This window comes from Pseudophryne corroboree, chromosome 5 (genome assembly GCF_028390025.1).
Source record: "Pseudophryne corroboree isolate aPseCor3 chromosome 5, aPseCor3.hap2, whole genome shotgun sequence".
Lineage (NCBI taxonomy): Eukaryota > Metazoa > Chordata > Amphibia > Anura > Myobatrachidae > Pseudophryne > Pseudophryne corroboree.
The window spans coordinates 87,664,879-87,680,284 of record NC_086448.1 but is presented as its reverse complement, the minus strand read 5'-3'; the positions used below and the strand labels follow the sequence as shown (position 1 = coordinate 87,680,284).

Sequence of the window (15,406 nt, the reverse complement as noted above, 5' to 3'; positions counted from 1 at the left end):
AGATTGCACCCTTCTCGGCCGGGCACAAAAATCTAACTGGCTTGGAGGAGGGTCATAGGGGGAGGAGCCAGTGCACACCACCTGATCCTAAAGCTTTACTTTTTGTGCCCTGTCTCCTGCGGAGCCGCTATTCCCCATGGTCCTTTCAGGAACCCCAGCATCCACTAGGACGATAGAGAAATGGGCAGGGTCACCCAATAGTATCCTCAATTCAAATTACGCCGCCCAGTAGCACAATCCTATTCACATTACACCACATAGTAGTGTCCCTTTGTCATGTTATGACAAACATTAGTGCCCCCTATACACAAAGCCCACAGTTGTAGGACCCCAAATACACATAATGCCCACAGCAGTAGTGCCCCTTATACAATGCCCTCAGTAGTAGTACCCCTTATGCATTGCCCACTGTAGTGGTAGTGCCCCTTATGTCCCCAGGAGTGATGCCCCTTATTAAGTGCCCCCTATGCAATGCCCTCATTAATAGTGTTCCCATGTAGTATTGCCCCAGTTGTTATGCCCACAGTTGGTCTTCCCACCTCTACTAATGCCGTTTACACACACACAAAAAAAAAAAAAAAAAATCAATTGTCACCAGCCCCGCTCCTGCTTCCAGACTGCTGCCCTCCACCTGGCCGCCCGCTCCTCGGAACTATGGGAGAGACGTCATAATGTCTCTCAAATAGCGCACAGCCACACACTGCCAGAGCCTGGAACGGGAGCTCAGGAGTGAGCTCCTGCCTCTGGCTTCTGCTGAGGGAAAAGAGCCAGCGCCCGCTAGTAACACAATCTCATAAAACACCGGGCATCTCCCTGGGTGAGGTGAGCCGGAGGAGGTGGAACTGATTTTGTCTCCAAATGGAACTGATGGAACACAGTTCTGCCCCGTTCCGGCTCACTTTAATCTCTGGACACAAGTCTAACCAGGAAATGCATGTATGTGTCATATACACCTTATACAATGTTGTGTGTCATTTTATACAACAGTTTAATAGTTTTGTGCATGAAACAAAGTTTTTCTGACTCGTCAGAGAGTAAAGGTGTCACTAGCTCATGTCCGCACTTAAATTACTGGCTTTTGGATGTGGGAGACTCAACCTGCATAGCTAATGCTCTCAATATCACCGCACTCCTCTAGCAGGCATGTGTTCCAGTCCACGCTCATAGGCATTTATTGGTAACAAATCATTTACAGGAATTGGCACAAATCGTGTTAATCCAGTTGCATCATTATTGTACTAGAATGTAAAATGTAGATTCTAACCGTTGGTAAAAGCCGGGACTGCTAATGTTATGGGCAACAAAGGGTTATTAACGCTGCAGGATCGTATCTGGCCACAGAAAGAATTATAGACAAAGTGTCAGATGAAGGTATATGTAGATAGAGTTAAGCAGCTGGAACGTGGTAATAACGATGCTAGTTACATATTACGTGAAATACAAACTGGACAACAGGTCTGGAACTGCACTTAGGAATACTAGGTAACAGAAAGTTGAGCCGCATAGGCACATACAATCTTGGTAGGCATAGAAAGAGACATATGGCTTGAGTCGGACGCAGTGGAATGACTGTTTTAGTCTACACAACTGTATCCCCCCGGTTTTGAACGCACAGAGTCACAGTACACGTCTACACATGGTAGCAGAAGTGTATTGAAAATGTATGGACCAATCGGATTTGAGTGTCTACAGATGCTGACAGTGGATGTCTCAGAAAAAAGGCATCTTAGAGATGGCCTAAGTAATATGTATCATTGTATCCAAGGCCAAAACAGAGTTGTCCAGCTAACTCAACAAAGAGAGAGCAGTCGGATTTTCACGATCAACAGCGAAAGGGGTCTTTACGGTAAGGGTGGTGAAGCTGTGGAATTGCTTATCATTCCGTAAGGCAATTGTATCTTTCTTACAGCAACTGGCTTCTGTTACTGTAATTGATAGAGAACATTATGGAAGCTACAGATACAGGGATTTATCGCATTCCAGAAAGGATGCAGTAAACCCCTCTGAGGTTGTCACTGGTCGTTAGTCCTCCTCTGGACCAAAGTAATCAGTATTCTATTCCCCAACTTTATTATAGAACAATGTTCTGTGAGAGCTGGGACATACAGGAGCTCTAGACGCAGGCTGACATAGGAGAGGAGCTTTAAAAATAAGCAATCTCTACGGACTCCAGATATCTGCATACGTAGGTCACAAGCGACTTCTCATTCTTGGGATCCTTCAGGTAAAAGTGTCCCCCTGGTAGCATGTGAATACTGAAGTCTCCACTTGTAACGTCCTTCCAGCCTGTTGAGGAAGCACAATAGAAAGCGCTAATACATGTAATTAATTACATACTGTATGTTTAATAGTAAAAAAAAAAAGGACCCAACAAGGATTATGATGTTTGTATGTTTAAAGGAAGGCATTGAAGGCTTTGCAAAACCTGATGCTTAAAAGTGGGCAGCTGAAATTGGAGTCTAGCTACATGATCTGTAGAAGTTAAGGCCACATGGGTCAGTGACATGAAGCTCAAAATACTGCTGCCCTTTCCATAAACTGGCATGGCCGATGTGGGCTTGGGGTCACCACTCATTTTCTAAAAAACAATATAATAATCTGTAAGGAAAACGAAGCTAAAGAATAGCCACTTTCAGCCAAATCCTGGTTACAATTATAACCGGTCATGTTTCCTATTAAAAGCCAAATCTTTTCTGGCACCGGTTCTACCAAATAAAGAATTAGCATCTTCAAAACCAGTAGGTTATTTAATAGTTGTTATAAGCTAATGATTCAATTCTATCCATAATAAACAGAAGACCATCAGATACACCATACAGAGAAATTGAATAAACTTGTAATGCGTTTTACGGGAGCACTACCTGCTTCTTCAGACAGTTTACGCTGGTGTTTTTCAGATGGTTTGTAACTCATTCAATTGGTTTAGGACTAGACTACGCTATCTAAACCTAGGGGTACATTTACTAAGGTGGGAGTTGTTGTTTTTCCTGGTGATGTTGCCCATAGCAACCAGATTCTACTTAACATTTATCTTGCTGCTTCTAGAAGATAATAGAATCTGATTGGTTGCTATGGGCAACATCACCAGTTCTAAAAAAATCCCACCTTAGTGAATTTACCCCATAGTGTCAGCAGCATGACAGCTTTGATGTAGACTGCTTTTAGTTGAACAAATAACTAACCCGTGCTCCCATGAAACGTGTAACAAATTTATGCAAGTTCTCAGTATGGTGTACCTGATGGTCTTCTGTTTCTTACGGATAAAATTGAATCATTGGCTTGTAACAACTATGACATAAACTACTGGTTTTGAAGAACTGCTACTGATTCTTAATTTGGTGCAATCTGTGCCAGAAAGGATTTGGCTTTTATTCAGATGTTTAAGAGGTTCTGGTTTCTTCTTGTTACCCTTTCAAGACAAAAACCAACTGACTGGACCTAGTTCCCTAAGTCCGCTTTAGAAGATTTGATAACTCTCCCACTTAAATTGAGAGAACAGCAGTGATATTGGCTATATGTAGTATCTCTTGCCCCAAATGTGTGCCTGATAATTAGGGACTCCGAGAGGCACTACTCTTGGTGCCCGATGGTAGCCCAGTTGGGACTGCTGGTACATGAGGTTGGAAGTTGACCATTATCAGTTTTTATCTATGAAAATATTCTGATTGCACTTACTCGCTAATGTGCTGAACAGTGCCGTAACTAGGTATTTTAGCGCTGTGTGCAAGAAACGGCATTGGCGAACCCCTATGCAAGACAGGAGCAGTCCGCGTGAAAAATATATAGGGGCGTGGCTTCATGGGGAAGGGGCGTGGCCACAAAATAATGCCAATTCATACTACGGTGCATAGTAGTCTCCCTTATTCAAATTACGCTGCACAGTAGCGCCACTACACCAGGTAGAGCCCCTTTTTACACATTACGGCAGACGGTGTGCGTTTTTGCACATTACGGCAGACAGCGACCCCTTTTTTACACATTACGACAGACAGCGTCCCCCTTTTTACACATTACGGCAGACAGTCCCCCTTTTTACACATTGCGGCAGACAGACGAGAGAGAGAGAGACCGAGAGAGAGAGAGAGAGAGAGAGAGAGAGAGAGAGAGAGAGAGAGATACTTTCCATCTCTCCCGCTGGCAGTCAGGCTCCTCGTGCTGGCAGACACCGGGCAGCCGCAGGGGAGAAGGAGGAGGGAGGGGAACTTGAGCAGCAGCGCTATGTCATTGGTAGCGGCACCGCTGCAGCACTCCCCTCTCCTTCCGTATTGGCTGGCCGCTGCTGAGAATGCTGGGATGAGGGACCGCATCCCAGCATTCACAGCAGCGCCAGGCAGCCAATAGAGAAGGAGAGGGGAGTGCTGCAGCGGCGCCGCTACCAATGACATAGCGCTGCTGCTGCTCAAGTCCCCCTCCCTCCTCCTCCTTCTCTGCCTCCGGCGCTGCTCTCCCTCCAGCGCGGCGCACGGCACCCAGTAGAGGCGGCATGTAATGAGTCAATTTGACTCATTACATGCCGCTGGCCGTGCTCCCTCAGTGTAACTGCGCTGTGTGCCAGGCACACCTGGCACATAGGTAGTTACGGCGCTGGTGCTGAATAGTGTGGACAACGTCAAAAGAGGCCTCCCACATATGTCTCCAACTTGTACACTGATCCTAGTTAGCCACATGAATCGCTACTTCTCCAACCTTTCCTAGAGCTCCGTTACCTAAGATCAGCAATTTCTTACCAGCTAAATCATGGGGAACATCTTCTGTACCATCGAAACACGTAATTCCGCAGGACAGGACAGGAGGGTCCGGCTTCTGGTAGCTGTAGAGTACACAGATCATTCTCATATGCTAATCTATCTGAAGCATGGGATCCTCATACATTGGGGATTAGTAATATAAGTGTTCCAAATGTAATTAAATCGGTCACTATTTGAGCCCACATTGCTCTTAGTGTAACACACTAATACAAGCACACACACGCTAGAAATTGGGAACCTGACACTTTTATTATACACTCCTTTTCCTTAAAACAAGAATTACGTATAAGGCTTGTAGAGCATGCTGGAACTTATAGTTCCTCAACAGATGGAGAAAGTTTACCTATGTTTTACACCCTTTAGCTGTCCGTAGGTCTTAGTATCGGTTGTAACCAATCAACTGCCCTGATTGATGTATGTAATACCATCTAAATATAACCAACACCAGCATCCGTGTGCTCACCCCATTTTTATAACTTTACTTATGACCTCCTGGACACGGGATGTAGTTATGTGACCGGCGGTCAGGAGACACTGATAATCCAGACAGTCGGCATGCAGACTAAAAGGGACCATTCCTACTCGTGGGTGTCCACTACACTTACAGAGTGGGAAAAGAACCTGTGGCGAGCGTAGCCCGCAAGGGGCTTCGTTGCGCTGGGCCCCCGCCGGAATGCTGATCGCCGGTAACACATACCCAACCCCTGGACACTTATCTATGGAGTCTATTATTGTCTGCTGCTTAAACAACTGTAAGGGGGGGTACACATGTAGAGATTTCTCCCAGAGATGTGTGCTGAGCGATCTAGCACAGATCGCTCAACACACATCTCTGGACGTACAGCACACAGCGCTGAGCGAGGGTGGAAAAAAAAACCGCTCACTTCACCCACCGGTGAAGGGAGCGATCTAACTAGATCTGGCATGCACGCTGCCAAATCAAGAGCCAGCAATAGCGGGACGCCGGGCATCGCTTTTGCTGGCACGCTACACACGGAGCGATGTGTGCTTAATTTCTAAGCAATCTAGTCAGATTGCACACATCACGACGTGTGTACCCCCCTTTATAGTCATGTTGGCTACTTATGTTTGTGTATTTTTTATGCAAGTAATAAAAAAGTAATAAGGTCTTCCTTGGGCCTTCTACCCAGTGGTCCAATGTGGGTTCTGCACTAGCATAAGGTATTCTACATTAAGGCAAATGCAGTGTCCTCTATTGATCTCCGAATTTGACTAAAAAAGATGGGTTACCAACCCTATGTCATAACAATTTCACAGGCATTTACATTTTTTTATATGTTTAACCAAACAAAAACACAAATCAAACACCATTGGGTATAAGGCCTTAAGATACCCATCAGTCCTGTGTTAGTTAATCTTTATTGTTTTGTCTGAATGTTATTAATAAACTAGTTAAACTGAAAAGTTTTTATCACATTTTGGAATGTGTACTAAGACGCACAGGCAAAAAACAGTGGAGCTGAAAAAGACGTAACGTGTAAGTGCTGAATTACTAAATAAGATAGAAGCGACATAATAGTGTGTCAAATTGGACAATCTGAGCTTTTCTATCACTGAAAACGAGATTGGTAGGCAGTTTGTTTTCCGACATGAAATATTCAGAGGAATACCAAACTATAAGCTAACTCACACAAAGCTCTCAACGACTCTCAGGTCAGCTTTCAGTGGTGGGAGGAACAGCTGCAACGCATCCTTGTTCTGCAGGATTTCGGCCGGAGTTCCACCCGCCGAAGACATCCACTTCATGAAATCTTCATCGCTCAACTCCGATCTTTTCTGATGAAAGGAACGCGATTTTGACTACAGGGAAGAGCAAATAGCAGTAATATTAAACGTAGTATGCAAATACCGCAATATCTAACTATCCAGATCAGACAGCCTTCCCTAGATGACTCCTATTGGCTGTAGCGATGTTGTAACAGTTGTGGCAGCCAATAGGAAAATGAAAACCAGTGGAAGCAGAAGACTTAGATCTGTACGTATAACGCACATGTGGGGCAGACGCTCCGGACACAAAGAGGTGCGCAGGCTCCAGGCCATACTTCTCTTTCAATCGTACTGCAGTAGCAAAACTGGTGAAAGATCCGAAACTATAGGGAAAAGGAAATAAATGTTCACATGCACATAATCCTCACAGAGCCACAAACAAAGCACAAGGAAAATACGACGTGCTATCAATGAGCACATGCACGAACTGTGTATTCTTACCATATGCCTGATGAGCACTCCCCAGACATTACAGACAATGGCACAATGAAGTATATTCTTACACTGTTCTGTGTAGCCAACAAAGACTTGAGACAATAGCCTAATATTTTTTGGGCCTATATTTGTGGTGTGTGCAGGGAAGTAAATGTGATAATACCTTCAATCTTTACATTCTACGCACAAGTCGACAATGATGCAATCAACTTCCTTAACTCAACTGCTTGGGGGCTATTCTAGATGAGGGTCTTTTCACAACAGCAAGGGACGTGGCTAATTAAACAGCCAGCGACACAGTAGTCTGTGCAGTATGCCGTTAGCATACCGATCGTTAGGATCCCGGTGGTCACAGACAGTGGGATCCCAACGGGGTCATCTTACTGCCACCGGTATACTGGCGAGGTAGGTGATTCCCCCTCTATGGGTGTCCACGACACCCATAGAGGGAGAGTAGAACCTGTGGCGTGCAAAGCTCGCCACCGAGCCCGCAGTGTGGCGAGCGCAGTGAGCCCGAAGGGGCTTAGTTGCGCTCGCCCCCCCTGTGTACGTTTACAGCAAATATTCTCGCAATCACTTGTGCTTTGAGTATACAGTATGTTGTCTGCAACACAATTTTTTCTCACCCCTGTATCTCTAGCCCATCTAAACAGTCCCATAATCTGCTCGTCTATTAAGTCATTGAAGTCATAATATTTAATTTAAAAATAACTAGCGTGAAATTGGTGATTTAAAATATAATAAATAATAATAATTCATGCTTCATGACCAGAAAAAAGTGAAACTGTACATTGGCAGGGGAGAACTGGGGAGCTATTTACCATATAAGTAACAACGGTTGGCACCAGTGATGTGCAGTGAGGTCAATGGCTGGTATGAGAGCCAGGTTTACACACGTATCAGAACCTGGTGGCTCATGTGGGCATGATATATATATATATTTTATTACCCACTTTTATTACCCGGGCAGAGAGTGATCAAATGTTTTTAAACCCCACTGTGTGCACTAACCTTTTTACCCTAGGTCTAAACGTTGAAATCTCACACTTGCCCTGGAGAGCAAGTCTCTATTTTTAAGTATCAACAAAATCTAAAACCACTGGTGATAGCTAAACTATCCCTATCCACAAAGATAATCCTTATCCCTACTTTCTGGACACTGGTCATGATTACAGGAGCTATTACTGATGCTGATCACTAGATAGTGCCATGCCTGGTGGTGCCCACAGGTAAGAGGTGTCCACCTTAAAATAACACATTAATACATGTCGCAGAAGCAACCTAAAACTTGTTGGGCACTATCTGCTTCCTCACTGTGGCAGGGAGGTATGTTGCCCACAAGTGGGGAGTGGGACAGATATGTGCCCCCCTCTGCAGCCACTCTCCAGCACGGTCCCCTGCATTTTAGCCATCTTGATTATCAGCTTCTCCTTCAGGTTGGCTGCTACTGGTTGTGCGCTGGGGAACTTCCTGGTTAGGTAACCTGACATTGCATCAAGCCACACACCCCGATCAGTGATGCAGGTTTGATAGCTCCTCCCCTTGTGCTGCGCAGTATTATTGGACACAGTGCAGCCACACCTTCAGCTACAGGCAGTCTCTGCCTATCACAGAGGGGAGGCTGGGCTCACAGCTGCCTCACCTCTGCTCTGTCCCTGACAGTCCCTGTATTCCCAGCTCACACCTGCCTCACCTCTGCTCTCTCCCTGACGGTCCCTATATTCCCAGCTCACAGCTGCCTCACCTCTGCTCTGTCCCTGACAGTCCCTGTATTCCCAGCTCACACCTGCCTCACCTCTGCTCTCTCCCTGACGGTCCCTATATTCCCAGCTCACAGCTGCCTCACCTCTGCTCTCTCCCTGACAGTCCCTATATTCCCAGCTCACATCTGCTCTCTCCCTGACCCTGTATATCCAGTGGAGTGCTCCATATTTGGTGAGTTTGGACTATAAAAATTATATGAATAATACAAAGATGATATTTATAAGTTATAAATCTCTTCTTTGTATTATTCTAATAATTTTTATAGTCACAACTCTGGAGTGTACGGGAGTACGACATTTGAGGCTTTGCTACCCGTGCATGCCCTAACTGCACGTCACTGGTTGGCACAGGCTCGGCAGATAATGCAGTAACTTACCGCTCTCTCTTACTTAGGGGGAAATGTACTAAGCAGTGATAAAAGTGGAGAAGTGAGCCAGTGGAGAAGTTGCCCATGGCAACCAATCAGAATTGACGAAACATTTATAATTTGCATACTATAAAAGTATACAGAGCAGCTGATTGGTTGCCATGGGCCACTTCTCCACTGGCTCACTTCTCCACTTTTATCACTGCTTAGTACATGTCCCCCTAAGTTTGATAAGACCTTCTTGGCATAGACAATGTGTGTACCTGTGGCCAAAAAATGCAAAAGGTTTTCCCTGCAGCTGCGGCAGCAATACGCGGGTGATTTCATCCACTATTTGGTCCATGCTCTGAGCAAACGTCTCTGAGGAGCGAGATTCTCTTCCTGCGAGTCTGAGCGCGTAAACTGCAAAACACAAGACGCGGAGTCATTTTCTGAACGTTTCATGAAATGTTCTATTTAGCACTCTGTGTTATCTGAGAAGTGTCGTAATTCAGACATTATACCAGCATAATTCAGACACTGTGCCAGCATTGAGATGTGTCCTCATACTGTACATCTAGCCTCAACATGCCAAGCAGCAGGAGATACCTGGCACAAGTGTGGTGCCAGGTCCTGTGCAACTCTGCTACCGTCTGGTATTTTATTATGGCTGCAAATGCGTCTTTGTTGCAACGCAAAGTGACTAGGATGCAGCAGGAGACTGTGCTGATTAATTTGATATATGACACTTGTATCCGTGTGTGACTGAGTCTGTATACGGAGCAGAACAGAACCTGCATTGGAAAAAAGCTGCAGCTGCTACATTGTAGCACTTCATACACAGACTCAGGGGGACGGATGATGACATTTTTTTAAAAGGGGCAATCAATTACAAGGCAAAACCAAGATCTGAGTTCGGCTGGCATCCCGCACAGCCGCCGTCGGCATTACATCCGGTCCAGAGTCTCAGTCACACACAGATATACAAGTGTCATGTATCAAATTAATCCACAGTGTTTCCTAGTGCGTCCCAGCTGTATCGTGTTGCATCAAAGATGCATTTTTCGCAAAAAAAGTCAGACACTAGCAGAGTCTCATGGGACCTGGCTCCCCGAGAGGAGGGGCTGTTTGGCGCAACTGCAGCAATGATGTATGAGGACACATCTGTAATTCAGACACTGTACCTGCAAATACCACCAGGTTTAGGAACACCCGCTGAACGTCTTATTTTATATTGTAAATATTTGTACAGTAATTTACATATTTTGGGCCCGATTCGGATTCGCATCTTGCGATCTTCAACACACTGCTTTTCCACCAAAGAAAGAAATTGGTGTCTGCGAATGCGCCGGATTACACAGATGGAGATCGCTACTCTGTACAGACTGAGCCGTCTACCTGCCTGACAACGGAACATACAAGCCATAAAATGAGCATTTCTGTGCGGCGACCAATAAACAGAGAGAACTAGGAGTGCAGTGGCCGTATACGAAACCATGTAAATGCATGGAACTGGGAGTGCAGTGGCTGTATACGCAACCATGTAAATGCACGGAACTGGGAGTGCAGTGGCCGTATACGCAACCATGTAAATGCACGGAACTGGGACTGCAGTGGCCATATACGTGACCATGTAAGCACACGGAACTGGGACTGTAGTGGCCATATACGTGACCATGTAAGCACACGGAGCTGGGAGTGTAGTGGCGTATACGCAACCATGTAAACGCACGGAACTGGGAGTGCAGTGGCCATATACGTGACCATGTAAGCACACGGAACTGGGAGTGTAGTAGCGTATACGCAACCATGTAAACGCACGGAACTGGGAGTATAGTGGCCGTATACGCTGGCTTCACCTGTTTTAGACAGAGCTTTTGCATTGAGCATGCAGTGGGTACAGATATCAAAGACAATGGCTGCAGCTGCGGACATAAAAACAGTGGCCGGCATGGGTATAACTATAGTGGGTGCAAGGGGTGCCATTGCTATGGGGCCCAGAGGCTTAGGGTGGCCTGGACCCATGTTATAAAGTTGCATACCAATTTCCCGGATTTACCTGCTAAGCAAATGGGTCTGATCCATTGCCCAGCCTGAATTGTGTAGCATTATATTTTCAGTGAGAGGAGTGCGTAGTGGATGTTATAATGGAAGGGGGCACTGTAATGTGGCACAATATGAACTGGAGGCCACTGGAATGTGTCATAATCTAGTCTGCTCATTGTAATGTGGAGAGCACTATCGTGTTACATAATAAGAACTGGGGCACTTTAATGTGGCAGGGGCACTGTAGTGTGGCACAATAGGAACAGGGGGCACTATTATATAATGTGAATTGGGGGTACTGGGTGGCATAATGTGTACTGGAAGCCTTACAATGTGACCATGTAAACTAAGTAGAGCACGACTATGGGGCATATTACCTAGGGTACTACTATGGTTTAGAAAATGTACTAGGGCACTATTATGGGGCATAAAATGAACAACTGCTGCGGAGAGGTGTCTCTCAAGAAGCACTGGGACAGGGGCCCCTTCAATATGTTGCTATGGGGCCCACAAAGTTCTGACTATGCCCTGGTGGTCGGGACAGGAGTCCACATGCAGACGCACAGGTTTTTAGCATACATGGGCGGATTCTGTCATTAGCATAAATAAGTCAGTAGCCTGCAGTGTCAGACTCAGAATCTGGACCTTTATATACAGTACACGTTTTACATAGTGCACAATATATAGATTTTTGTGCATCACTAACTTGCGTCACCTGGAGATGAGGCACAAGGGTGGGAAAATGGCATCTGCAGACACGCGATGTAGGATGTGCACCCCTGGGGGGTACTGGAGGGCTGGTGCGTCTATACACGAGGATAATGATTAGCAGCAGCACTATCTAGCCTTTTTAATACATTGCTTATAATGTATTAACCTCCAGCTGATAGTACTTAATCATTATCGTTACAGCTATATAACATCAAGGTGTGGCCGTCTATTCCCATTACTTACTGTAGCTGACATTCCATTTGGGCTGCTGCAGGAAATACTTCCATTTGGAACACTGATGTTTCTATGTATAGAAATTTTATGATGAAATCTGTCAAGACAATAGGGGATAAACATAATTATCCCCAAAAAATTAGGAAATTGTGATGTTTATGTTTTCTGGAGATGGAGATAAGTCTGTGTCTTCTCCAGTGGCAGTTGCAGCGCAGTCCAAAATTCAAATAGGTGAGTCACACCAACTGCCCTGACAGTGATGTTTAGCAGTGTGTGGGGTGGCAGATTGTGCATCGCCCCTATTTGAATTTTGGACTGCGCTGCAACTGCCACTGGAGAAGACACAGACTTAACTCCATCTCCAGAAAACAAACATCACAATTTCCAGATTTTTTTTTTAGATAATTATGTTTATTATATATCCCCCAAAATTATCTCATGTATGTGACATGTAAAGCCCCATCTCTACTCTCTCATCGCAGCCTTCTGCGTCTGCCTTACCCATGGGGGTGTCTGGGAACCTATTCCTAGTAGAGATGAGCGGGTTCGGTTTTACTCGGTTCTCAAAACGGCATCTTATTGGCTCACGGATGTCGCGTGTTTTGGATAGCCAATAAGATGCCGTTTTGAGAACCGAGTAAAACCGAACCCGCTCATCTCTAATTCCTACATGCTTTAGGGACCCACAAAGGAGAGTCCAGTGGCTTCATGCCAGAGCCTGTCTTGTGGTGCCTGGACTATTGTGCCAGTGGCCTGATACAGTGAAATGATGGGAGAACAAGACTCTGATAATGGCTTACTACAAATCCTTTTGTTGGGGAAGGATTTATTCAAAGGGAATCGAGATGGTTAAGGGTTACTTTATAAAAATGATCGCAGAAAATGTTGAATTAAACCATATTTATAATATATAGGCTAATATAAATGATGACGATTTTACATACATTGCATGATTATTCAACAATAACATTACACATATTAAATATAAAAATAATAAGAATTTACTTACCGATAATTCTATTTCTCGGAGTCCGTAGTGGATGCTGGGGTTCCTGAAAGGACCATGGGGAATAGCGGCTCCGCAGGAGACAGGGCACAAAAAAGTAAAGCTTTTACCAGATCAGGTGGTGTGCACTGGCTCCTCCCCCTATGACCCTCCTCCAGACTCCAGTTAGGTACTGTGCCCGGACGAGCGTACACAATAAGGGAGGCAATTTGAATCCCGGGTAAGACTCATACCAGCCACACCAATCACACCGTACAACTTGTGATCTAAACCCAGTTAACAGTATGATAACAGAAAGAGCCTCTTAAAGATGGCTCCTTAACAATATAACCCGAATTTGTTAACAATAACTATGTACAGTATTGCAGATAATCCGCACTTGGGATGGGCGCCCAGCATCCACTACGGACTCCGAGAAATAGAATTATCGGTAAGTAAATTCTTATTTTCTCTATCGTCCTAAGTGGATGCTGGGGTTCCTGAAAGGACCATGGGGATTATACCAAAGCTCCCAAACGGGCGGGAGAGTGCGGATGACTCTGCAGCACCGAATGAGAGAATTCCAAGTCCTCTTTTGCCAGGGTATCAAATTTGTAGAATTTTACAAACGTGTTTTCCCCCGACCACGTAGCTGCTCGGCAGAATTGTAATGCCGAGACCCCTCGGGCAGCCGCCCAAGATGAGCCCACCTTCCTTGTGGAATGGGCCTTAACAGATTTAGGCTGTGGCAGGCCTGCCACAGAATGAGCAAGTTGAATTGTGTTACAAATCCAACGAGCAATCGTCTGCTTAGAAGCAGGGGCACCCAACTTGTTGGGTGCATATAGTATCAACAGCGAGTCAGATTTTCTGACTTCAGCCGTCCTTGAAATGTATATTTTTAAGGCTCTGACAACGTCCAACAACTTGGAGTCCTCCAAGTCGCCAGTGGCCGCAGGCACCACAATAGGTTGGTTCAGGTGAAACGCTGATACCACCTTAGGGAGAAAATGCGGACGAGTCCTCAGTTCTGCCCTATCCGAATGGAAGATTAGATAAGGGCTTTTATAAGATAAAGCCGCCAATTCAGATACTCTCCTGGCGGAAGCCAGGGCCAGTAACATAGTCACTTTCCATGTGAGATATTTAAAATCCACCTTTTTCAATGGTTCAAACCAATGGGATTTGAGGAAATCTAAAACTACATTTAGATCCCACGGTGCCACCGGAGGCACCACAGGAGGCTGTATATGCAGTACTCCTTTAACAAAAGTCTGTACCTCAGGAACTGAGGCCAATTCTTTTTGGAAGAATATTGACAGGGCCGAAATTTGAACCTTAATAGATCTCAATTTGAGACCCATAGACAATCCTGATTGTAGGAAATGTAGGAAACGACCCAGTTGAAATTCCTCCGTCGGAACACTCCGATCCTCGCACCACGCGACATATTTTCGCCAAATGCGGTGATAATGTTTCGCGGTGACTTCCTTCCTTGCCTTAATCAAGGTAGGAATGACTTCTTCTGGAATGCCTTTCCCTTTTAGGATCTGGCGTTCAACCGCCATGCCGTCAAACGCAGCCGCGGTAAGTCTTGAAAGAGACAGGGACCCTGTTGTAGCAGGTCCCTTCTCAGAAGTAGAGGGCACGGGTCGTCCGTGACCAACTCTTGAAGTTCCGGGTACCAAGTCCTTCTTGGCCAATCCGGAGCCACTAGTATTGTTCTTACTCCTCCTCACCGTATAATCTTCAATACCTTTGGTATGAGAGGCAGAGGAGGAAACACATATACTGATTTGTACACCCAAGGTGTTACCAGTGCGTCCACAGCTATTGCCTGTGGATCTCTTGACCTGGCGCAATACTTGTCCAGTTTCTTGTTGAGGCGAGACGCCATCATGTCTACCATTGGTCTTTCCCAACAGTTTACTAGCATGTGGAAGACTTCTGGATGAAGACCCCCCTCTCCCGGGTGAATATCGTGTCTGCTGAGGAAGTCTGCTTCCCAGTTGTCCACGCCCGGGAAGAACACTGCTGACAGTGCTATTACGTGATTCTCCGCCCAGCGAAGAATCTTGGTAGCTTCTGCCATTGCACTCCTGCTTCTTGTGCCGCCCTGTCTGTTTACATGGGCGACCGCCGTGATGTTGTCCGACTGAATCAACACCGGTTTTCCTTGCAGGAGTGGTTCCGCCTGGCTTAGAGCATTTTAGATTGCTCTTAGTACCAGAATGTTTATGTGAAGAGACTTTTCCAGGTTCGTCCATACCCCCTGGAAGTTTCTTCCTTGTGTGACTGCTCCCCAACCTCTCAGGCTGGCGTCCGTGGTCACCAGGATCAAATCCTGTA

At 45.6% G+C, this 15,406-nt stretch overlaps 1 protein-coding gene across 1 annotated transcript in view; it reads right to left on the bottom strand.

Annotated features, from left to right (window-relative positions):
• Positions 1–1,148: 1,148 nt before the first annotated feature.
• Positions 1,149–15,406, bottom strand: part of OLAH (oleoyl-ACP hydrolase) — a 61,473-nt gene continuing 47,215 nt past the window's right edge. The window contains exons 3-7 of the mRNA XM_063921451.1: positions 9,366–9,504; positions 6,760–6,859; positions 6,400–6,569; positions 4,728–4,810; positions 1,149–2,286 (exon numbers count right to left, since the gene is read on the bottom strand). Of these exons, the coding sequence (XP_063777521.1) occupies positions 2,144–2,286; positions 4,728–4,810; positions 6,400–6,569; positions 6,760–6,859; positions 9,366–9,504 (635 nt within the window). The 3' untranslated portion in view covers positions 1,149–2,143. The remainder of the gene's footprint in view (positions 2,287–4,727; positions 4,811–6,399; positions 6,570–6,759; positions 6,860–9,365; positions 9,505–15,406) is intronic.